Source organism: Sinohyriopsis cumingii, chromosome 7 (genome assembly GCF_028554795.1).
Source record: "Sinohyriopsis cumingii isolate HCF-2022 chromosome 7, ASM2855479v2, whole genome shotgun sequence".
NCBI lineage: Eukaryota > Metazoa > Mollusca > Bivalvia > Unionida > Unionidae > Sinohyriopsis > Sinohyriopsis cumingii.
The window spans coordinates 35,563,285-35,588,633 of NC_142967.1; the positions used below are offsets into that span (position 1 = coordinate 35,563,285).

At 35.3% G+C, this 25,349-nt stretch overlaps 1 protein-coding gene across 1 annotated transcript in view; it reads left to right on the forward strand.

The window, feature by feature from the left end:
- The window catches only part of LOC149795014 (negative elongation factor A-like), a 45,873-nt gene extending 20,996 nt beyond the window's left edge, over window positions 1–24,877 (forward strand). Inside the window, exons 8-11 of the mRNA XM_089964679.1 lie at window positions 4,671–4,779; window positions 13,057–13,325; window positions 18,529–18,628; window positions 20,494–24,877. Of these exons, the coding sequence (XP_089820805.1) occupies window positions 4,671–4,779; window positions 13,057–13,325; window positions 18,529–18,628; window positions 20,494–20,669 (654 nt within the window). The 3' untranslated portion in view covers window positions 20,670–24,877. The remainder of the gene's footprint in view (window positions 1–4,670; window positions 4,780–13,056; window positions 13,326–18,528; window positions 18,629–20,493) is intronic.
- The last annotated feature ends 472 nt before the right edge of the window (window positions 24,878–25,349 follow it).

The following is a 25,349-nucleotide window of genomic DNA, read 5'->3' on the forward strand; positions in this document are numbered from 1 at the left end:
TCTTATCAAGGATATTCACTGTTTCTTACATGCTATCCTCATCAAGGATATTCATTGTTTATTACCTACCATTTCTATTCAAGGATTTTCACTATTGTATACCTGTTAAATCATGCATGAGTGATCTGGCATTTTGATACAGATGTTCAGTCCGTATTTATGTAACAAACGTAGACTTTTAGTATTTGTGTGTTTTCCCTCACCCCTTCGTTTTGATATTCTTAGATTGACATATTCATCCTTTCAGCAATAACAATTTGTTTTGAAATTTGTTACAGTGTTGAAAAATTTGCGGAAAGCTTGATAGAGGAGTGGTGTAATAAGTAAAGTAGTATGTTCGTGTGTTGTTAAAAGTTATGGGATGGTGTGCAGAAATAACTTGGAGATAAATTCTGATGGTTTTGAATTATTCCTTTGTTTTATCAAACTTGTTCTTTTTGTCAACTCATAATAAACACATATTTCTGCATCTCACCCATGCTGGCTGATAATGAAACCTCAGTACTTTTGACTATGTCTCACCCATGCTGGCTGGTAGTGAAACATTGGTACTTTTGACTGTCTCTTCTATGCTGGCTGGTAATGAAACCTCAGTACTTTTGATATGTCTCACCCATGCTGGCTGGTAGTGAAACATTGATACTTTTGACTATATCTCACCCATTCTGGCTGGTAGTGAAACATTGGTACTTGACTGTCTCTTCTATGCTGGTTGGTAATGAAACCTCATTACTTATGACTATGTCTCACCCATGCTGGCTGGTAGTGGAACATTGATACTTTTGACTATATCTCGCCCATGCTGGCTGATAGTGAAACATCGCTAGTTTTAGCATTGTCTCACCCCTGCTGGCTGATAGTGTAACATCAGTATTTTAGCTATTTCTCATATGTGCTGACTGATTGTAAAATGTCATTATTTTTGGCTGTATCTCAATTGTACTAAGAGTGGAACATTTGTATTTTTTGCTCTGTCTCACCTGTGCTTTTCCAATAAAAGACATGGATGTTAGCCTCAGCAACGTTAAGTTTCATGTGAAGATTTTCATTTATCATGTTTGTTAAGGTTTATTACAGGAAAGGTACTATGATATTATAAATAACATTAATTCCAGCTAAAATGTCATGCGTGTTTAAATTTTGTGATGAAGATATGTTTGATACAAGTGCTGATGTTGACCTCAATGACATTTCTGCAAGTTCATAATTCTAGATACAGACTAGTAACCACTGTATCGTTAGCAGCAGGTTTTTATTTAGGATACCATACCATTGAGTAAAAATTTGGTCTTTTGATGTTACTTTTTTTAATGTGTTTTGTCAAGAATTTTTTTTTGAACATACCTTAATTGCCAGCAGTGATCATTGATATATGCTGTTAAATAATTCCATGTTTGACTAAGTAATTACCTATTCATTTCATCTGTGCATACGTAGTTTAGTGTGCAAGAATACATTACTACTAGCTAGAGTGAAACTTCAGTTATAAATATCAAGTTTTGCTCATTAGTAATTTACTGAACTTGCTATTCAAATATGCTGAATTTAAGAATTTGCTTATATGTAATGACATGGAAATATTAATTACAGTATTAACAAAGTGCACAGACCCAGATCTGTCAGTGCATTATGCAATGGAAAATCTGGGTAGGTACATTTTGCAGTTAGACTTGTCTTATAAGTGAGTATATACAGCACTCAAAATGAAATTATACTGGCTTTTTTTCCCCTGCTTTTATCGTAATCAGTTTTATTTTGGAAATTGTATGAAACCTTCATTTGCAGTATTTTATGGTATAATGAATGGTAGTTGAATACTTCTTGCTTATTAGTGTGTCCAGTAAGTATGCAATCCATCACCATTGTTTGTTTTCTTTGTAATCTTTTGAAACATTGAGTGGTTTGGAGTAGTCTATACGGTCCTGCTTGTCATGTCCATTCATTGTCCATTGTATGTCATGTATCTATCTGTCGGCATTTACCTGTTATGATACTGGAGTTCATATTTCCAATATTAGTCTAATTTTAAATATGGGTTTTTACCATGAAAATCTTGAATAAGCATATATTCCAAATCTGATCAAAAACTGGATAAGAAATAAGGCCTCTAGATTGATAGCAATGTTAACCATTAAGATGCAAGATCACCTCATTAGTGTACATGGAGCTGACTCATTAATATATATGGAGCTGACTCATTGATATATATGGAGCTGACTCATTAATATACATGGAGCTGACTCAATAATATACATGGAGCTGACTCATTAATATGCATGGAGCTGACTCATTAATATATATGGAGCAGACTCATTAATATATATGGAGCTGACTCATTAATATGCATGGAGCTGACTCAATATGCATGGAGCTGACTCGTTAATATGCATGGGGCTGACTCATTAATATGCATGGGGCTGACTCAATAATATACATGGAGCTTACTCATTAATATACATGGAGCTGACTCATTAATATGCATGGGGCTGACTAATTAATATGCATAGAGCTGACATTAATATACATGGAGCTGACTCATTAATTTGCATGGGGCTGGCTCAATAATATACATTGAGCTGACTCATTAATATTCATGGAGCTGACTTATTAATATGCATGGGGCTGACTCATTAATATGCATAGAGCTGACATTAATATACATAAGGCTGACTCATTAATATGCATGGAGCTGACTCATTATCAAACTTGTGCAAGGTGTTAATGACTTTTAAGTTTTGTTGGGCAAGGAGGTAATTGGTGTGCATCAGAAAAGCATAACTAATACTTTCATGGTTTGTAAACACTACACAGAAAAAGTATTATCAGCATTATATATAAAGCATTAGTTTGCTTAAAACTTTATGCATCTTGTATTTTTATTTTTATATATTTTCTTCAGCTTTAAATGACAGATTATTCGATTAATTTTAACATTGAGGTGGTTCCATTAGTCTTGATAATAAAGATGACGAGGCTCCATTGTTCTTGGTGTTAAACATAAGGAGGCTCCATTGATCTTAATTTTGACCATTAGGAAGTTTCATTGATCTTGACTTCAACCATGAGGAGCCTTAATTGATCTTGATTTTTAGCATGAGGAGGCTGCATTGATCATGATTTCAATTATGCAGTACCTCAGATAATTGCTATCCAATTCAATATATTTCACTGTCTTTACATCATCTAGAACTACAGCAGAAGTTGAGATCTAGTAAAGAATCACTTTTACAAAATCTTTAAGGAAGTTTGGAACATCAGTGTCATAAGGTTATAACATTTGGCTTTCACCATTTGGAACATCAGTGTCACAAGGTTATAACATTTCACTTTCACCATTTGGAACATCAGTGTCACATGGTTATAACATTTGACTTTCACCATTTGGGACTCAGCCACATTTGTCAGTAGCACCACATTCTACATAGTCACTTGAATCAATTTTGAGCTTAACAGTCTCTGTATACAACTTAGTCACTGGAATTAACTTTGAGCTTAAGAGTTTCTGTATACAACTTAGTCACTGGAATTAACTTTCAGCTTAACAGTGTCTGTATACAACTTAGTCACTGGAGTTAACTTTGAGCTTAACAGTCTCTGTATACAACTTAGTCACTGAAATTAACTTTGAGCTTAACAGTTTCTGTATACAACTTAGTCACCGGAATTAACTTTCAGCTTAACACTCTCTGTATATAACTTAGTCACTGGAATTAACTTTCAGCTTAACACTCTCTGTATATAACTTAGTCACTGGAATTAACTTTGAGCTTAACAGTCTCTGTATATAACTTAGTCACTGGAATTAACTTTGAGCTTAACAGTCTCTGTATATAACTTAGTCACTGGAATTAACTTTCAGCTTAATAGTCTCTGTATATAACTTAGTCACTGGAAGTAACTTTGAGCTTAACAGTCTCTGTATACAACTTAGTCACTGGAATTAACTTTGAGCTTAAGATTCTCTGTATACAACTTAGTCACTGGAATTAACTTTCAGCTTAACAGTGTCTGTATACAACTTAGTCACTGGAGTTAACTTTGAGCTTAACAGTCTCTGTATACAACTTAGTCACTGGAATTAACTTTGAGCTTAACAGTTTCTGTATACAACTTAGTCACTGGAATTAACTTTGAGCTTAACAGTTTCTGTATACAACTTAGTCACTGGAAGTAACTTTGAGCTTAACAGTCTCTGTATACAACTTAGTCACTGGAATTAACTTTGAGCTTAACAGTGTCTATAGAGGCAAGTTATAGATTGCTGATGTCATTCCATCAGTGTCACAGAATTTGGTCCAATGGTTTATGTTGACTTAGCGGATGTGCAAATTCAACTCAAAACGTATTTCCCCGATGAATGTCAGATTGAAACATGTAAACTGTTGAAGTCAATTTCAGTGTTTCATTGTGTATATGTACTGTTAATTACATGTAAACTGTTCAAGTCAATTTCAATGTTTCATTGTGTACATGTAAATTACATGTAAACTATTAAAGCCAGCATAAATGCTGTATTGTGTACATACACAAAGCATATGTAAACTGTGCTACATTGTATGCATGTAAATTACAAAACTTTAGTGCAAAATTTGTGTGAATTTGCAAGGAACCTAACTTGGCAAACAGTATTTGTAAATTGTACAGATTCCGTTTACTTTTTGTGTGGACAGAAATTGCCAGTTGTTGTGGGGTCCTTACCAGCATCGTTACCTTCCCAGACAGTGTCATATATTCCATCTGCCAATGCTCGGCTACCAGCGCCACCTGCATCATTTCCAGGTACATATGTTTTCATTACTTTGTTTTCATTATACTAATTCATTTCCTCCATTTCTTTTATAATTAAAATAAAGTCAAGAAAGATTAAAGTTCATGTTTTGGTACATATGTCAGAAGCACATGTTGTCTTGCAGGGAATCAATAGTGGAGATATTTTTGTTTGTGGGAATTCAGAGAGCTCTGTGGCACATGATGAATCTTTTTTAATGTCTTTATCTAAATTATTTGTGTGTAATTAATACTTGTAAGGCCAAAAAAAATATCTGAGTTTCTGGTTACATTGAAACAAAATTAGGTAGGTGGGTACAAATATTTTTTTTATTGTTTTCTTTTGGGGGTCTGGACAGATTTAAACTAGAAAATAAGCTTCATTCACAACATGAATTTAATTTACAGCATAATCACATCCCTTTGTTAATTTATTTTCTCCTGAATTTTTTCCTCTTTTCCCCCCAATATTTTTAAATTTAAAAAATGTATGGTTGGCAGGAAAAAAATAGGGTCACTTGGATAAACAGAAGGACATATACTTTTTTATTTGACCTAATACATCCCATTTCAATTCTGAAACCATTTTAATACATTTCATGATAAATCATAAAATTACTCACCTATAACATCAATATGTTCTATTCTAGTACTGGAATGTTAAATGGGAAATGTCCTCTCCAGTTCAAGAACATTTATCACTGAAGAGAGACCTGCTGTCACAGCACAGGGAGTCTCTGCTTTACAGCAGCTCATAGGGATTCTAACTTCACTCTTGGCTCATAGAGACTCTAACTTCACTCTTGGCTCATAGAGACTCTAACTTCACTCTTGGCTCATATCAAGTAATAAATCTGCAAGGACCAGTTTTTGAGCAAGGTTGCAAGTTGCATTGCCCTGGCTAAGAGGTGGTCTACAATGCAGAGTAAAGAATATCTTACTGGTGCAGTAGGAAACTGGTTAATCCAACCTGTTGCCCTTCCATTGATGTGGTAGACTTTCTCCACTTCCTTTTCAATAAAAGCATGTTCAGTCTTCACCATTAAGGGCTATAGGTTAGCTTCGTCTAACACATTCTTAAGTTCTTTAAGGGTATGTCTATTGGATCAAACCCTCAACTCTCCAGTCTTATCAAGTATTTAGAGCTACATTAATCATTGTTTCATTTGCTGATGCCAAGATGTAACCTCTTGTGTCTTGTAACCTTTTGTCACAACCTCCTTGCAAACAGTTGAGTGAATTCATCCCTATAAAAATACCTTCCAGCTGTGCTTGTTATCAACAAGAGGGAGCTTTTTGTCTTTTGTGTTTGTATTTTGTATGTAGAAAATGGATGTTCTTGATTCAGTGGTTATTGTGAGTTGGTTTCTTTCCTTTGTGACCCAGGATTCTTAGAAAAGAGTCATCTCCCTTTGGTAACTCCACTTCCTATTGAGAACCCCAGTCTCAGTCTTATCTATGCTGTGGATAAACATCTCTTACTGTTTTTTTTTTGTTTTTTTACATGTTTGAAAGAGGCAAAGAAAAGGTTAGGTGTAACTCTTCCAATATATTGAGGGCACTGCTGATATTTTGGGCAACCAGTTTCCAAGTGGATTGCCCTAACTATCCAGAAAGGTTATCAGTCCCGCATTGCTGTTTAGGGCTATTGCTAGTGCCTAAGACTATCTGAATCATTCTTCGTTGGAGAATGTTATGAGAGCCACATTTTGGTGGTCACACTTCATTCTCCTCCTTTTACCCTTGATTTTTGGCACTCCAGAGCAAAAGCATTTGTTAATAGCTCTAAAATTGGCCCATCCTTCTGCTAGATTGCAGTAGGAACACTCCTGTCGTAAGGGCGAGTATATTAATTTTTATAAGTTTCTTGAGGCTCCAAACTGGCACAGTCAGCAAAGCAGTAGTGATAGATACTGTATTACTGCTATTAAGTTGGTGTAAAACTCAGTTTAATAATATAATACTTACCTATCATTATTGCAAGATTTCTTTCTATTTGATGGCAAAAGCTTATTCAGGGTCCAGGTCAGAGAAATGGGTAACTGTGATGTGGGAGTCAGTCTGATTCTGGATTATCTCTGTTTTATATTTCTATATTGTTCCATCTAATGGGAGCTTGGACATGGTAAGGGCTGTTCCAGTAAAACATATATCCCCCCCGGGGACGGCACTTCAAAAAAACTTCTGTAGGAGGTTGTGTTTCGAACTATTTTGATTCTGACAGTGGAAGGTTGGTTAGGAAAATCACTTCTGTTGTGGGTTGTGCTAACAAAATGAGAAATCGCTGGTGGGTTTGTCAGAAAGAAAGAAAAAAAAAAAGGAATATATATTTAAAATCGCATCTACACCCCTCCTAGCGGTCTAACGTGAATAAAACATTGGGTCAAAAAATGATGCCAGTACACGCGAGTGCACGTACTTTGTACGAATTCGCGTACTTTTAAAGCACTGATACGCGTTCGGCAAATTACGTCAACGCCGCGGATATAAAAAAAAAATGTGCTTTACGCAGTATGCAATTTTTATTAAGCTTTTAACTTTAACTTTAAAAGTGCATTTCGCGACGTAATTCACGCTGCCGCAGCTGTCTCATAACGCTTGATGCGACATCCAGATATCTGGATACTTCGGTTCGACATGAATGGCTTGTTAAACGAAATTTGATTCGTTCATTGGCCCTGGAACAAGCATTTTATGGAGTTTTAGCCTTACTTTCATCTTGGAAGTTTTACACATGCGTGTTTCCAATAAGGGCCACACAGGAAACCAAAATGGTTGAATCACAACACGGTTTGTCTTCAGACGACGTTTTTCACTCGGCAAATACTGGCTGGTGATAGCTATGATGACAATGAATTTCATGTATATCGGTCTGTTGGACATTGGAAAAATGTCACTGGAAATACCAGTGTGTGATTTTTAGCCCAAAATTGATGTTGAGCGCGAGTCCGATGTACGTGTTGGATGGACAATATGCCGGTTATATTTATTAAATATACCCATGTCCAAACAAGCAGACTATGGGAATGTTGGACTTAAAACCCTAATACAGCATTACAGAAGAGAAAAATCTGGCATAAGAGGCAGCAAAACACTGATTCAAGGAAGTGAAACTTTGGCAGAGTTCATGTTAGTGAAAACTGAGGTCTCGGAAACGCTTATAATCACGCGTATTTGGACGCCATTTTTTTTTTTAAGCGGGCGGTAAAATTCAAATACTTGCCAGTCCTGCTTCAGTCACCTGTATAGTGGAAAAATGTGTTGATCAGTTAGCTGTGATGATATTTACAGTGACAGAATTTAGTGGTTGAAAGCCCCCCCCCCCCCCCCACCCGTCGTCACCATTATAAGAGTACATCAAAAGAACATGCTGCAATAGCTAAGCGGCGAGATCAAAGGCTTTGAGTGGCAGTTGGCTGGGAAAATCTACTGATATTTACAGTGCTTCAATTGAGAGGCAGAAATACCGAGAGATGTACATGTGGTCAAATAACAGTACATCAAATAAACAACTTCTTGTGTTCATTTACGAGTGTAACGTAATAAGCAGTGCACGTGACCTCGGAATCATGACGTGTTGAGACATAGACTTGAATGAGTATTTTGGGGTTCAACGGCAAACTGACGAAGATTGTGAGATTCAGGAGAGGGCTAAAGTTGCTAGAACTGATAGTTTGAAAGGGACATTAGCCAAGTGTATGAAAGTGTGTGATGCCTAGCTTAGTGCTTTGAATAAGACCTTCCATGGATCGAAATAATTCAGACTGATGGACAAGCAAGAGCTATGTCAGTGTTATAAAGAATGAAGAAATTAAACTCTATGGCAACCACTAGTTACTATAATTGGCATAGTTTTCTGAGAGGGGACTGCAACTTTTCCTGATGGGACTAATATTTTTAACAAAATGGGAGCCATGGACTCTTTGTTTTAAAATCCTAAGAAGACCTCTGGTTCAAAACGTTTTTTTCTGGGACAGAGATATCAATGAGAGAATGCCCATGGGGCCATACATGTGAGATGTTGAAAATTGCACAACCATAAAGAACAGTAACTTGTTCAAGCTAGTTATGCATATGCGTTTCAGACAGCAGGCAATAAAAGGAGTTCACAGCACAGAATAATATTTGTACACCGAGGAGGAGGATCATATTAAATTCAGAAACAATTAACAGATTAATGCTCATAAGGAATATCAGAGAATACCCATACAACATAATTAAGTGTGTGTAGATCTCAAGTTGGCAGAACCACTGAGCAACAAAATAATAAAAAGACAAACTTTTGTATCATATGCAGATGTATGACCAAATGATGTACATCCTCTCTATGTGTAAAAATGAAATGACATTGAACGTAAGAGACTGACTGATCTGTGTAAACTCAAAGCAAGATGGATAAAATTTGACCTGTTTATGTTCGATTCTTCCATATATATAGATAATGGTGGTAATTTCTGCAGAACTTTTGGCACTTAGTTCCAAGCCATCATTTGGTATTTGTATTGAAAAATGGATAACTAAAAAAGTATATTATCTAGTACAATACATTTTTAAGCAGTATCATTAACTGATGATGAAATTGATGAAAAAATACTTGATGTCATTCTGATATATGGATTCTTAACTACACTACTAAACTGTTCATCCTGATTCTTTTTGTTTTACCATCTCCTTTAGTCTTACTAGTACTAGTGCTTTTAATAAAATTGTAACTTCTATTTTCTTGCAATCTAAATATTTGTAATGATGTGTTATTGTCAAAAGGTAAAATGTGCTTAGTGTTGTAAAATCTAAAACTATTAATTAGCAAGGGACTAAAGTAAAAAGTGGACAGAAATTATTGCCATATTACAGTGCTGTTAGAAACGAGAATAGTTGTACAGGATGTATTTTGCAGAAAGTTGTAGAACTAGCGCTCATATTGTCACCACATATTCTACTTAAATAATTATATCATTATTTCTGTATATTCCTATCAGTATTTTCCCAGTGGTAGTAATTTTCTGATATGATGTTCATTTCTTGTGCAATTTTTACACATCAAGAATTCTCACCGTATCATTAAAAAACAATGTAATCTGCACCAAATTGAGTTGTTTGAGAAGAAATTAATTTTTTTAACCCCAAAATCACTGAAGCTATGAGTTCTTGCATTAAAGTCTCACATTAAATAACATTTGAAGTAGCCACGATAGTAGTTTAGGATGCAACTGTACCAATTTCACCTTTGTTATATCCAAATCTTGAATGTGATGGAGGAACATAGCTCCAAAATAAACACATCAGTATTAGAACCTGTTCATTGACTATGAATCAAGTATCCGAGTCCAACTGAATTGCTAGAAATTTTTTAATTCTTTTGACAACATCATAATTAACTGTCAAATATGGAGTAAGCCTATAGTCTTTATGCCATCCCAACCAAGACCGCACCACAACCACGTGACCATGCCCAATGACATCACAGTAATAATCGCTATACAACTAGAGATGACATCTCTTCGAGAATTTTGATTTTAGTAGAGCTGTAACAGAGTGGAACAGTAAGAAAGAGCAACAGATATTTAAGTGTTAGGGAGATATTTAACAATGGCTATTCCCACCACCACCACTTCCTCATTGGAGATCACACACACACAAAAATTGGAATACATCCTGAAATCCTGGCAGCATCCCTGCAGAGGAGATATTTTGACTATTCAATTTTATTGGTCTCTGGTTATCCCATGGTATTTCTGTTTCTTGAAGAACATTATCTTACAGTGTGTCCATTCAGCATGGTCAAAAAAGGCTTACAACCATTGAGTTGTTCAAGGACTCCCATTACTACAGATGTGAAAGAACGAGAACCATACTTTAAATCAGTGAAGATAAAGTAGAGTGTATATGTGTTTGACTGTCCCTGATTGATTGATAATGAAAGTAAGATTTGAGTAAAAATAATCGTTTGAGAGCTTGTCCTACTTGTAACTGAAAAAAGTGAGGGACATTGTTCTATTAACATAATTTCCATCCCTTTACAGACCCGAGTTTGGACAACTCATTACTGAAATCAGCAGCTGACTCTTTGGTGCAGTATTGAAAGCACACATTTCAAATTTGTATAGATCCAGAAAATGGTGTGGCTGTTATGTTTTTTTTTTCTTCGCAAAAGACGTTGTCATAGATGTGTCTATACTGATATAAATTTGATCATGAGCACTCAGAATTTTAAGTTACTAAATTTTAATATCGTTGTGTTTGCACAAATTTACAGTGGTAACTGAATTAGTGCAGAGTCCTGAACTCTTGAGTTTTGTACAGAAATATGGAATCCAAGCAGAATATATCCAGAAATGTAGAGGTTTTTAATCTTGGATTTAGTCTCCCCATTGTGTTTCACACTGATATGCGTATTCACAGAACATTTGTATAGTAGTAGGAAAAATAAGTGAGAAATTTAGATACATATCATAAACAAGACAAACAGTATGTGGGGGGAGAAGATCATTAGAACAGGCTGGAATGGAGAAGTATAATAAAAACAATAATGAGTAGAAGTGTGCCTCCTTTTTTATGTGTGCAACATTATTTTCTTAGTTTCAGTAAGAAATTTCATCAAAAGGAAGACAATAAAGGGTGTACAGTTAACTAAACCAATATGAATTTAGCTACTTAAAAGCTGTATCAAATTGATTTGAACCTTCTGGTCTGTTTCTGTCCATTCTGGTGATATGTCCACTGAATCAGTATGGCTGGAAAAAATATTTGGCAAATTTAAAAAGTTAAAAATCTTTTGGCAGATTATGATTATATCCTACTTCTGCCTGAGAGTTGTGAATAATTTTATTTCTTGGTTTGTTGATTGTGGTTGTTGCTCAATTCAAATGCATCATTGAAAAACATTGATGCATTCTCATACTTTGTTACAAATTTTTATTACAGATGCATATCATCAGATATTGGTGAATATAGCCTGAATAAGTTATAACAGTTCTAGTTGGAACAATGAATATTGTTAAGGGAAAATTTAAATTAGCTAAAATGTAAACTTTTCGCCAGTGTGTGATGCAGGATTGCTCAAGACTTTTCCATCTTGTATGCTTACCATGAAATACTCATTTGTACCAACTGATGATGACTTTTTGGTAACTGTCAGAAAGGCATAATTGACGATATTCTATGGTCTACAAAAATTACTTGAGTCAAAAGTTATAAACTCTTACAGCTGTGGCAAAAATGATTGACTAGTACCTTTGCTGCAATGACATTGATTTTATGAGTGCTCTGGGGAAAATGATTCCTTGACTTTCATCCATTTTTTAAAATCTATGATATAAAAATGTTTGACTTGCTATATTTTGTTATAACTTTATATTAGTCTTGCAACAGGGCGTAAAAATAAGACATCGGTAACTGAAAAAGATGTTTGTACAAGAAATGATATAGTGTAAAAGTAGACAAATGAGGCAACATCACTTCCACAGGCATCATTGTTTTTTTTCTCTGACAAATCATAAAAGTTTACCAAAACATTTATTGGAAAAAATAGTAACAATGAATCATAGAATCTGACCACACATTTAAAGCAATACAAGATTTAACTATTATTCTAATCAAAAGCAGCATGCCTGAGAACAAAGAAAAATAGCAAGACATATTGATCACTTTAGGAAAGACAGAGTTTAGTAAGGATACAAATTCATGATTTCTGTATTAGAATAGAAATATCTATTATAAAATCTATTCATGGATGTTAAATTAGTAGGTATTAAGGGACTGATCAATGACGTCTACAAATAATAAGCCACCATGAAAATCTGTGATTTCACAGTATCAGAGACATACTTGGCTGACAGACAAACAAACGGACAAAAGACTGATTATAATGAATGAATATAAATAAAAATATGCAGTAGATTATATGGTGTATATGAATTCAGTAGATTACCTCCAGCCAGCTGTCATTTAAATTGCTTCTGTCCCCAACCCAATATTAAAATCGCTTATACCGCCCACTAACCCATAGCCAGAAATTTTGTTAAAAAATATACTTCTATAGAGGGCAGTGTTTCTCAATTAAAACACATCTGACGGTGGATCATAATTTTTTAAAATTGCTTCTGTTGTGGGTTGGTTGAATTTGAAAGTGCCTTCCCCCCTGGGGGTATATGTTTTACTGGAACAGCCCTAAGCAATGCAATAGTGACAGGTAAGTACTATGTTATTAAAGTTAGTTTTAACCCCTTAAAGCAAAACAAACAAAAACTCTATCTCATAGTAAATCTGTTTATCTGTTTATTTAATCAGGTGTACCATCAGTCACTCAGCAAGCAAGAGAAAATTTGTCTCAGCAACTACAGCAACAATTGGGATTGGGTCAGTCACAGATAAGGACACAGCCAGCTGGTCAGTCGCAGACTCCAGTACAACTACTGACAAACAGTGTGGTATCCCAGCCACTGCCAGGTATACAGCAACTTTTACAGCCTAATACTGCACAAGCATCAGCCTCTTCCCAAATCCAGCCTACAGGGACTCTAACTCAACAACCTCCTAGAAAGGGACTCTCTCTCACGGTGAGCAGATTTTTTTTCTCACATGAATTTTATGTTATTTTATTAATTTATTTTGTAATGCTGCTTGTTACTTACAAGTCAAGAGATTATTCCAGTTTGCATTGAGTGTAGTCATAGAAAGTGAAGTATAATGTACAAATACCTTCATAGGTTTACTTGCCCCATCCCAAACACTCTACAATCCCCTGCAGCTGCTGCTACTAATTTACCGCTACATTGACTAGATCTCTATGATGCAGCTTGAATTAGAGAAACTCAACCAGGGTTCACATTTAATACCACTTTGCTTCACTGCCTCATTGGGCAATATAGCAATATCTATGATGATATTTGAACTCACTACACAATCATCCAAGGTTTGCAGTTTATGTTACTAGGCTGCACTGTGTCAGTAGTTTTTGGTAGGTGGTGGCAACTTTAATTAAATTAAAATGAATCACTCACATTTTGCACCACCTTATTGCCACAACCTTCCTTCTGTCATCTGTTTTGCAACTACATGAATATGTCTTTATGGAAGGAAAACCAATTTAATGACAAATATGGATTTAAACTTGTATTTTAAACTTTTTGGAATCGACGAAAAGATAAGCCTGAGGCTGAATAAATGTTATTTACAGTAATATTATGTTTGTTTGTGATGCACCCTCACAAACATCTTCTGGCAACTCATCTGAGGCTAGAGACGACTTTCTTTTTGTCAAATTTAAATCAACCATTATAAGGAAACAATCTGAACTCTGTCAGAGAGTCTCTGTTTCTTTTTCTGAACCCTTCAGTTTTTGTCATTTTGTCTTCATGATGGAAATCCATGGTGATCACATGAAGTGTGGTGTTTTTACATGAGGAAATTGTGTTTTCTGCTTGTAAAGGTTCAGTAGGAAAACTGCACAAATAGAGTTTCTTCTCTAGAACCGCTCAAATTATGAAGTCTAAAGGCTTTTGAGGTCTTTGAGATGTGACAAGTACTTGATAAGTTTACATGTCCAATGTGTACTTCCATATACAAATTCATATAGCCTCTAGCTTATGCCCTTGGGCCTTTAATGAAAGTTCAGGAAGTCCACCACAGCCATGACAATATTACTGCATGGTACACAACAAAAACATTTGGTAAGTTTAGTTTTTGGTTTGCAGCATGAACAACCTTACTGCTCTCATTGTGTGATGAATAATCAGTGTAGAGAAGTTGAGCTTTGTCCTTTCTCAATTTTTTTTTGTCCATCTAGGTTTGGAGCCCTTAACACCCATCAACTTGGCTTCTTTGTCCCAAACACATAAAAAAAAAATTCCTTCATGTGTCATGGAAGGCATAAACCAAGATGTTGAAGTTGTACCTTCATGAAGACATTAAATGTCATATCCCAGCTCAGGACATCCCACACAGAGAAGATAGGCATTCCTGGATGACACACTGTACAAAGTAAGCATGTACAAAAAATACAGATTTGTATGGTTTTTGGTTCTTGATATGAACAACCTTACATCCCTAATTCGGGTGGCTGAGTGGTCTAAAGCGCTCTCCATTACGGATCACTGCCATCTCACCTCTGTTGGCATAGGTATGAGTCTCAGATTTGGCCAATGTGGGTATGTGAGAAAGCTTGCCAGTAGCTTCTCAAGGGTCGGTGGTTCTTTTCGGGGATTTCCACCAATACATCCCTAATTCAAAGTTCAGGGCGGATAATTAATGTAGAAAAGTCTGACCATTTTGTCTGTCTAGATATGGAACTCTTAATATATATTAACTGGGGCCCTAGGAGGCAGTGTGGTCTAAGGTGCTTGCCTTTACAGATTACTGACTGACATCTCACTTCTGTCTGCATGGGTTTGAGCTCCATTCTTAGCCAACATGGGTATGTAAGAAAGCTTGACAATAGCTTTCCATGTGTCATGATACCTCCTGGCATTTTCCCAGGTTCTTCTTCCACCAGATATAATGGCGACCAATAACATCAGCAACACATTAAATTTGCATCCTTCTCCCAATTGCTATTGAAAGTTTAGCTCAAGTTTCAGTGGAAGCATCAAACAAGACATTGTCAAGTGAAGAAGTTTCTTACACATTGGCCTACTTCCTGTTTCAATACCAGTTTACTGTTGGAACTGCAATGTTCAGTGGAACATGGATTCCTTAAGAGAATGCTCATCATATCAACCTCTTGAAAGTGAAAGCCATTCACAATGCTTGCCACACCTGGATAGTACATATCCATGGAAACATGATCCTGATAATGAAGAACATTGCCCTTGTGGTGGTTTGCCTCAGCGATGGGGGAGTTATCACCAGACCTTTGTTTCATGATAGGGAGAAACCTTTATAGTTACTCCCAATATTAGGTAATATTAAAGTCTGACACACTACTGCCCAGCTTCTTACCTCCCTCAGTTTTAATTAAGAAATCGGAGCTTAAGTCTTGGGGAGGATTGCAGCAACTGAAGATCCTCTGCTTTGAGGACATACAAAGGGAAATTGTGTGTTGGCAATGACTTGCGTCACATCCTTGATGTCAAAACTCAGTATTCATTCCCCATGGCAAACCTCTTTCACAATCAAGGGATACTGTTCCATGATCATATACAAAACACATGGTTGAGAGGAATTTGGCTGCAACAAGGTAATCTCTCGTGTGGTCCAGTTTTGACATATCAAGGCTGCATTCACTCACACTATTCCCCATTGAAATTTCTTGTGGATTTTGACATAGCCAAACTAATCAAGCTTGAGCCATCATCTTCCGCTCTGACAGAAGCAGCTATCATAGATGTCTTGCAGTTTATAATATAAATAATTTCAACATACAGAGTGAATGAGATATATATGATATCCATAGATCTGAACTTCATGCAGTTCTGTTTTGATGGTTCAGTCATTCTAATGATAGAACCTGATTCCTTCCCAAGAGCAGCTTGCTGTGACTTTCAGCCATCAATAACTATTCATTCCCTCTCATTAAACAATCTGATGAGAGAAGCAAAGCTACATGACCCTGCATGTGCCCTCAGATGTTACCCAAGATAACTGGACAATATCCATATCAACAGTAAAAGACAATTCCTTCCTTCCTCTCCAGTAATCCTTCCCTGCAATGCGAACATCCTTTAAGGTTTTGCTAAACTAAAAACCTGGCACATCCTGGCATAAAGGTGGCTACCGAGCAGGTAGAAAGGGGAGTTAACCTGTAAGAGTTGGTTCCCTTTACAATCAGTGTGTGTGTATATATATATATATATATATATATATATATATATATATATATATATATAGTCTGTCAGCAATTAAAATATGTGTCATTTTTGAGAAAATAAATAAATTTCCTATCAATTTTATGCAGGTATAAGTCGATATAACGTAGTTTAAGTTTGCCTGGCCCGCTGGTAAGCTATCTTATGGCAGATTCCAGATTTTTTATACGTAATTGCTTTGAACCCACACTCTGTCCTAAATGTTCAGATGTGAAAAATGGGGTTAGAATATTTGGAGGAAACCCAAATTAGAAAAATTTCAAGTCTCTGAGCTGAATTTTGGTGTGAAACTATTACACAGTGACATGTAGCTTGAAGCATTGGTTTCAAATCTTAAATAGAATGCAGGAGAAATAGGAAATTGTTGTCCCTTTTATTATATTTTAAGAAACAATAAGAGCCCATATATCCATACAGATTTGGGGACTGGTTTATTGAACTACAAGAACACAAGTTGACTTTACAGAACAGTATATAATTTTGAAGGTCTTTTGTCAAAATTTAAATCAACCCTTTTGTAAATGTCTTTAAATGATGGAACTTTTAACCAAATTGACTTAAAGAGTTTAGGTTGGTTGAAAAATATTGTTTGTGATTTTATTGGCACACATAAATTCAGAGTTAAACTTTTCTCGTTACAAGATAAGGTTCTAAAACTTTGCATTTATTGGGTTTTTTCATACTGTGATAGGAAATGTTTACTTTGTATAACTTGCACATATATTGCTCTAGAATTCTTTATAAATAAAGGCTTGAAAGGAAACAAAATAATTGGTGCTCATTATTTTTTCTCCACATTGCAACATAATGCAGGTCAGCAAAGTAAAGTTAGAATTTGTATTATGTGCGTTGAAATGGCTTTAAATGCCAATTTATAGGAATATAGTCAGATTTGTTTCATGTGACTCAATTTGTGGTTTTCTACATGATCATCTTTTCTGACTTAGATGTTTTGGAGAGTACTGAAAGAGAAGCATCTTCAGATTTGGAAAATGCATATTTTTTAATCCAAAATGTTCTTTAATTCCATTCAGGAATGGTCATATGTGAACCTTGAAAAAATTAATTTCATCCTGGAAAACACCTGGTAAAGACCTGGAAATTTATATTTAGAAAAGAGTGGGAACCATGTGGTTATCAAATGAAAATGTGCATGTTGGCCAATCATTGTAATCACACTGTTTTTGAAGAGTTGTGCATCATTTTTTTTTTATACCATGAATTCATTTTATCATAAGGGTTGAGTTGGATGTTGGAGAGGCAGGTGTACATGAGCTAATTGCTTACTGCTCCTCAGGTTTCTTTTCTGTGTTGTTATTTTCTTAATGATCATATATCAGAAGCAAAGTCTGAGTCTTAGGACACATTCTTCCAATTTTATAATGGTGTTTATGATAGCCCTGAAAGTGATCTGCATTGTAAATGGGGGAACCTAGCAATAAGACTGTTCAAACTTGTCTATCTCTGGATAATTAATACAGTTGCTTCCACTTTATGATATTGTTTGTGGGAGACATGAAAGTGATGTTCATTTTATGTGAGAGAGCATTATACTGGGAATGTACTAACATGGCTGTGTCTTAAACGGAAAACACAATAATAGATTATTTAAAGATGTTAAAGCAGAGTGTAATTTCTGATAAGAATTACAGTTAAGGGAAATAAATTAAGCACCAATGATAAAACAGTTATAAAAGAAAATTGTTTAGAATTCATACAAAATATAGGAAATTTTACAGGCTTATAACATGAAATTAAAGAATTATAACTTAAAAATTTGAGCAGAATCGAAACAGTTTGTTTGAATTTTGTTCAGAGTAACTGCAAATTGCCTACATTTTAATTCAGTACGGGTTGGTACCCTCTGATGTTTGTTGTATCCATTATTAGGTGGTGTTTCTCTGTACCATGATAGTCTTACACTTAAGTACATTTTTTTATTTTTCGTTTTCTTTAGAGGGAACAAATGGTGGAGGCACAGGAAATGTTCCGCACATCAAACAAAGTAACACGTCCAGAAAAGGCACTCATTCTTGGTTTCATGGCTGGATCGAGAGGTACAACAGCTTTTAAAAAATATATTGTGAATTATTTTATACTATTATTTTAAGAAATAAGATGGTGATGCTGGAGATTGAAGATATAGAATAATGAAGTAACTATTTATGCAAATATCATCAGAGATATTTAATGTTATGTCATGTGTGTCCATCCCATACAGGCATCCTAAAACTCTTCTGGATGTAACTACTTCTGCATCTTTCCATGGTCTGTGTTGACTCACAGCAAACATTATTGATTGCAGATAAATGTGCATATCTGTATGTTTTCACTCTCAAAAAGTTTTTCAAAACCTGTACTGTTTGCGTTGTCAGATGTATATATTAACAGTGTGATTGCATATTCAAAATCTGTTCAGATTTATTGAATTTAGCCCTGCTGGTCATAGACCAGAAGAGTTTATGGGATGGTTTTTCATCCCTCATCTGTACTTCTGTCTGTTAGCACAGCACAAGTCTGTTATCACTTCTCCTTCTAAACTATTTGGAGGATTGCCATGAAACTTTTGATTTGACTCCAGTATGTCCATGACAGTGGCCACGTTGAATATCTATTTATTGCTAATTCTTGTGAATGGATGATAATATCAACATGAGGTTATCACTAAAAGACTTCTTAATGAAAATGGTGCCAATCTGATATCCAGCATGGCCACCAGAGCAGCCATCTTGAAATTCTTGTTATCACTATTCCTTAGTGGACAGTCATATTGACATGGGGTTTTCGCCAAAAGACTAGTGACATCTTTTTGGTCCTAATTGAAAATTATGTCAATGAGATCCATTGTGTCTGCCACAGCAGCCATCTTGAAAGCCTTGTTATCACATTTCTCCAGAATGGAAAGATACATGACATGATGTTTTCACAGGAAGTCTTCTTATGATATCTAGTTTATCCCAAATGAAAATGGTGCTTCAAAAGGGACTGAAGTTCACATTTCTTAGGAGTTCAACTTGTCCCAGAGTTTTTGATGACTTGCCTGGATACTTAACAGGCATGATTAACATGAACAGGACTATTTGGATGAGTTTTCTTATGTTTCACCCCTTGTTAAATTTTTTTTATCTTACTCTGAGGCTAGATAATGTTGTGTGCATAGTGATCTGATTTCCAGTACGTAAATATTTTTTCTTAAGGATGGGTTTTTGTTTTGAATGATGTCATATACAGCATATTCTGCTGACACTATATTTAAGCAATCTTGGGAGTTGTTTTTTTGGCAGTAAATTAATCTGCTGTAATATTCTGTCTGCATCCCCTTGAGATCAACAATTATATCATGGTTAAATCATTTCACAAAAGTTCATTCCTCTTTGGTTGAATTTTTCTGTCAATCAGTGTGAATATTATCTTTGTCCATGATATGAATACCAAATTATATGAAGATGATTATCTCCAGACAAGTCAGAATAATCAACTGTATGCTCCACATGATTATTGTCTTGGTTGAAGTCAGGATAATTGACTAATATGCTTCACATGATCACTGTATCTAGACAAGTCAGGATAATTGACTATATGCTTCACATGATTATTGTCTTGGTAGAAGTCAGGATAATTGACTATATGCTTCACATGATTATTGTATCCGGACAAGTCAGGATAATTGACTCTAAGCTTCACATGATCATTGTATCTGGACAAGTCAGGATAATTAACTATGTGCTTCACATGATTATTGTCTTGGTAGAAGTCAGGATAATTGACTGCTTCACATGATCATTGTATCTGGACAAGTCAGGATAATTGACTATATGCTTCTCATGATTATTGTATCTGGACAAGTCAGGATAATTGACTATATGCTCCACATGTATAAAGTTTGCTGGCAAATAATGTGGCTTCACTTTTCTTCTTTCAGAAAACCCCTGTCCTCAGCAAGGAAACATTCTTAGTATTCGTTTAAGTGAAAACAAAGAAATAGTTATGCAATCAGATGGCATACAGAAAACCATGTGTGTGGACACTTTCTTCCAAATGAATTATGCCACAGGCGAGTGGAAAAGGGTCAAGAAATATCGAGAAGTTGAAGATTGATGTCATTATAGAATGAATTGTATGTTTACCGAAGATATTCTGTGGTGTTTGTTTGATGTGGCAATTATGGCCATTTTTTCTGCACAGTATATGTGCTGTATGGCAGGGCTGTCACCAGCAGCAACATAGTTGATTCTGAAATAACTGCTGAAACAGTGTGTTTGTGTTAGAAGGAAATGTGTTATTTTTATCACACTATGTGAACTATAGATGAAATTGACACCACATCTTGCACTCTTTGGTGTAGCTGAGAACATGCAACAGAGAAAAGGAAGCTATTCAATTTTACAGTTGTATCCAATCAAAATAGCTGCTTTCTCTTCTGTCAGAAATCACTTAAAAAAGTACTGTGATCAAGCTACCCAGCATAACAAGGGGATTTCAACAGAAAGTGACAGAGAAGTTAATCATAGATGATGACCTGTAAGGTGCAACCATTTCATAGAAGTCCATATTGCCATTATTGGACACAATGCTAGGCTTTTCCAACATATGAAGTCCAGACTGCCATTATTGGACACAGTGCTAGGCTTTTCCGACATAAGAAGTCCAGACTGCCTTTATTGGACACAGTGTTGGGCTTTCCCAACAGATATAAAGTTCAGACTACCTTTATTGGATGCAGTGCTGGGCTTTCCCAACAAATATAATGTCCAGACTGCCTTTATTGGATGCATTGCTGGGCTTTCTCGAAAGATATAAGTTCCATACTGCCTTTATTGGACACAGTGCTTGGCTTTCCTGACATATAAAGCCCAAACAGTCTTAAAATGAGTTATAGCAGTCAGTAGATGTAATGAGGGCTTTGATGTTGTGCAAGACTACTTGAAATCATTGGGTCAGAGATACAATTTTGTGTGCAATGGTGACATTCTTAGTCTTCCCTTGTTTCTTTCTTTAGGTTTGTGACAAAACAAGGTTAAGATTATGAAGGGTAAAGCTTGAAAGACTGAGCAAATTCAATGCAAGACATCTTCTGCTTAGAAATAAGCTTAGTGGTATCAAAATAGTGGTGCTTGAAATTAGCTTTGCATTTTTAAGCATTAGAATCTTGACTGTCCAAATCGTTGCTACTGAATTAGAACACAATATGTTAGTTGGACAATTCTAACATATACTAATATGAATTCCTAAACTCACAATTCTCCAGACCATTGGAGGATTGCATGTTGTTAAGTCAGGAGTATTTGTTGAAGATTTATTGGTTTATTGGTGGTTGATGGGGGGAGGGGCAGGATCATGAGTAACAAATATCCATGAAATTAAATCCACCCTGTACAGATTGAAGATTGGGTGTGGCAAAACATTATGATTTCACAAAACTGTATCACCATGAAATTATCCAGTTTTACTACCAACCCATTTAATTGCATATAAGCAAATATTTCAAATTTTACAGTAATTGAGGTTCTGCTGTATATACTTGTGTGACTTGGGGTGTAACATACAGCAAAATCTGTCTCTGTAATGCAGGTTCTGTTGTCCTTTGTAGACGGATGTCCAGTTTAAAGGAGTTAAATATGTAATGTAGGTAAATCAAGAAAGGAGTTTATCAGCATTGTCCTGTATGTACAGGTCTTGTTAGATGGAGTTTTCCGTATAGGCATTTTTCACTGTATTGAGTTAAAGGATCACAACAAAAGGAAGTAAATACTTGTATAAAAGGTTTGCAGTCATTATCATGACTGGTTTATTTTCTTACAAGGACTTGTTAAGACTTTATCATGACTGATTTTATGAAATTATTTGTTAGTCAAGTAGATGCATCATATATACCAAGACCAATCATTGCATGAGTATTTGTCGTATTTTGCATGACCTCTTCTGAAAGAGAGAAGGAGAGAGAGATTTAATTTCATATAAGGAAATACATACATACTAGTCAGTCATAATTGTGAAATATTTATCATGTTTTAGTTTATTTATTACACCCACTTTGAAACTGACAATAATACCAAAGATTCATTATATCTGTCCATACATATATTTCTATCTTTCTGTCCCCCCTATCCAGTTTTGCAGTGGAACTGTTCAGATTAAACTTGAATAGTGGGTACATCTTGGTATGTCCCTGTGTTGCACACAATACTTAAAATTATGGTGCCCTACATTCCAGAGTTCATTTAACATTAAAAGTATGTCAGTGCTCTAATTGAACCCTGTATCAACTATTGATTATCAAAGTTTGGATACATCTTGGTCACTGTGACCTACTTTGTGATGTTTATTCATCAATTCTTAAACATTCAGACTTTTCCTGCAGAAGGAAGAGTGAATTATGAACTTCAGCTCACTGATGTTTTCTTCAGTAGTTTAATTGTATTGCTTTGTCCGTAGCTGGGATAAAAGTGTACCTTATCCAGACCTGCTGCAAAAGTTATATTTCTATTTTCTGGAGCATTTCAAATTTTTACTTTGATTAGTATTACTTTATATTCTAATAATGTGAATGTTTATTGACTGATCATTCAAAGATGCTGATTTGATTTAACGTTGCTTAATTATTTGGACTTGGCATCAAATTTATCACTGAACAGCTGGCAAGCTGAGGTTTTTTTTCTGTGTTGTGTTCCTGTGCATCTTTAAAATACCAGTTTGCCGACTAGTAAAAATAACAGAATAAAAAGCATATTTGCTGTAACATTGACCTGAAATTGTATCAACACAAGTTTTAAAGATAAATTTTTCCTTAAATTAATCAACAGGAGCGGGTAAAATGATGGATATTTTTGTCATTTTCCCCAATTCCTGAAATTTTTCAGATGTTTAGATATGTTCACTTCCATGAATGGAAGGAACTAGGCTAAATTCTTAAAAAACAAATAGGAAATCATGTTATAAATAATTCTCAAGACAAAAAGATCTACTTCTGATTGTATTTGGTTATTTACCTGTAATTATTTTATAATTATACAATTTTGCTCATACACATGCCAGAAAGGTTAAGCATGTATTGTTAATGCATCCATCAGTCCATCAATCTTTCTCATTTCTTTACAATAATTTTAATCTTAACCATCTTCCTTTATCATGCTTTGTAGAGGCATGCACTAGAGTTAAGGAAAATGATTATTTCTTTGGGGTCAAAGGTCAAAGTCATTGTAGATCAAGACGAAAATCACTTGATACAGTAACTTCAGTTCTGTATCACAGACATCGAATATTCTTTGTGGAAGGCTTGCACTTGACATATTGTAGAATCTGTTGCTTTGAGGTCACATATTCAAAGGTGAAGGAGATGAATTACACAACAAAAAAAAATCCTTATGCCCAAGGTCTTTAGTAATACGTCACAGGCCGATACTAAAGTTTTTGGGTGGCCTGAATTTGGGTTAAGAAAGATTCCCATTGATATAGGAGTCAGAAGGTCAAGGGTCAGGGTCACTGGCTGGAAAATTATAATGGATATCTACACAGAACGATCATTACTTAACTTTGTATCTTTACAAGAGTTTTTATGGATGGCTTACACTTTGGGTGAGATAAAGGTCATTTGACTTTGGAGTCAAAAGGTCAGATGTCAAGATCATTGGCTGACAAAAGAAAGATGATTTTTGTATAATAAGGTCTGGGTCAGTTATTTTGAACAACAGTTTTGCAGTGCAGCACTTAGATTTTGGAACAAGTTTATTGATTTTGGGGTCAAAAAGGTCAGGGTCATTGTGGATTCAAGAAAAATGGGGTTTGCTCAATAACATTTGTTTTAGAAATGCTCCTTAACAAAACTTTGTATTGGCTTGTGCTTAGAGGAATAATAAATCATTTAGATTTTGAAGGTCAGAGGTCAAGATCATGTTAAGTCCAGTGGAAAAATAATGGTTCCTGCACAGTAAATTTAGTTTAGCAGTGTATGTCTTGATCAAACTTCAAGATATTGGGACCTTTTGGTCAGTAATCTTCAGTCAACCATATCCTGCTAGCTTCTGCATGGAGGACTAATAAACACAGTTGTATTATTCATCATAGTCGTGTTGCAGCTTTGTGAAAGTGAACAGTTTTAATAAATTCACGTAAGTTGATATTGCACATGTGATTATGGTCCATTAATTTTGTTATTCATTGGAATGTATCATTGGGATAAGTGTGAATAATAATGTATTATTGAATTAAGTAGATCTGTGACTTTCATTAATATGCACATTTGAAATGTTAATGAATTGTGTTGAAGGTGTATCATTTAATACAAAATAAAAGTAGTATTTTGATAATTTTACTCTTTTGAAGATCTGTATTAGTTGGCACATTTTACTTCTGCTGTTAAGATGTCTTTTTTACCAGTCATTGCCATATCACCTCTTTCCACCTGGGTTCGAGTCTCAGTCTTGGCCTATAAGGTATATAAGAAATGTTGAAAGAAGCTTCCTATGTGTCACTGGTTCTTTACAGGTTTTCCCCAAGATCTTCCCCCACCAAATATACTGGCTGGCATATATAGCCTATCATTTGATGAAAGATGACTTTATGCCCACAACTAGGGCTGTCAACGGGTACTCGGGTACCCGGGTACCCAACTGTATTGAAAAACCCGGGTATTGAAACGTAAACGCGGGTACCCGTAAAAACAAATCGCCACACTCGCCAACCACTTCAAACAGGTGTGACAGCTATGGCTTTAGTTAGAAACCAGATCCCTGCTTAATATAAATAAACAATACATCAGAGAGTCTGTTTGGATTAATA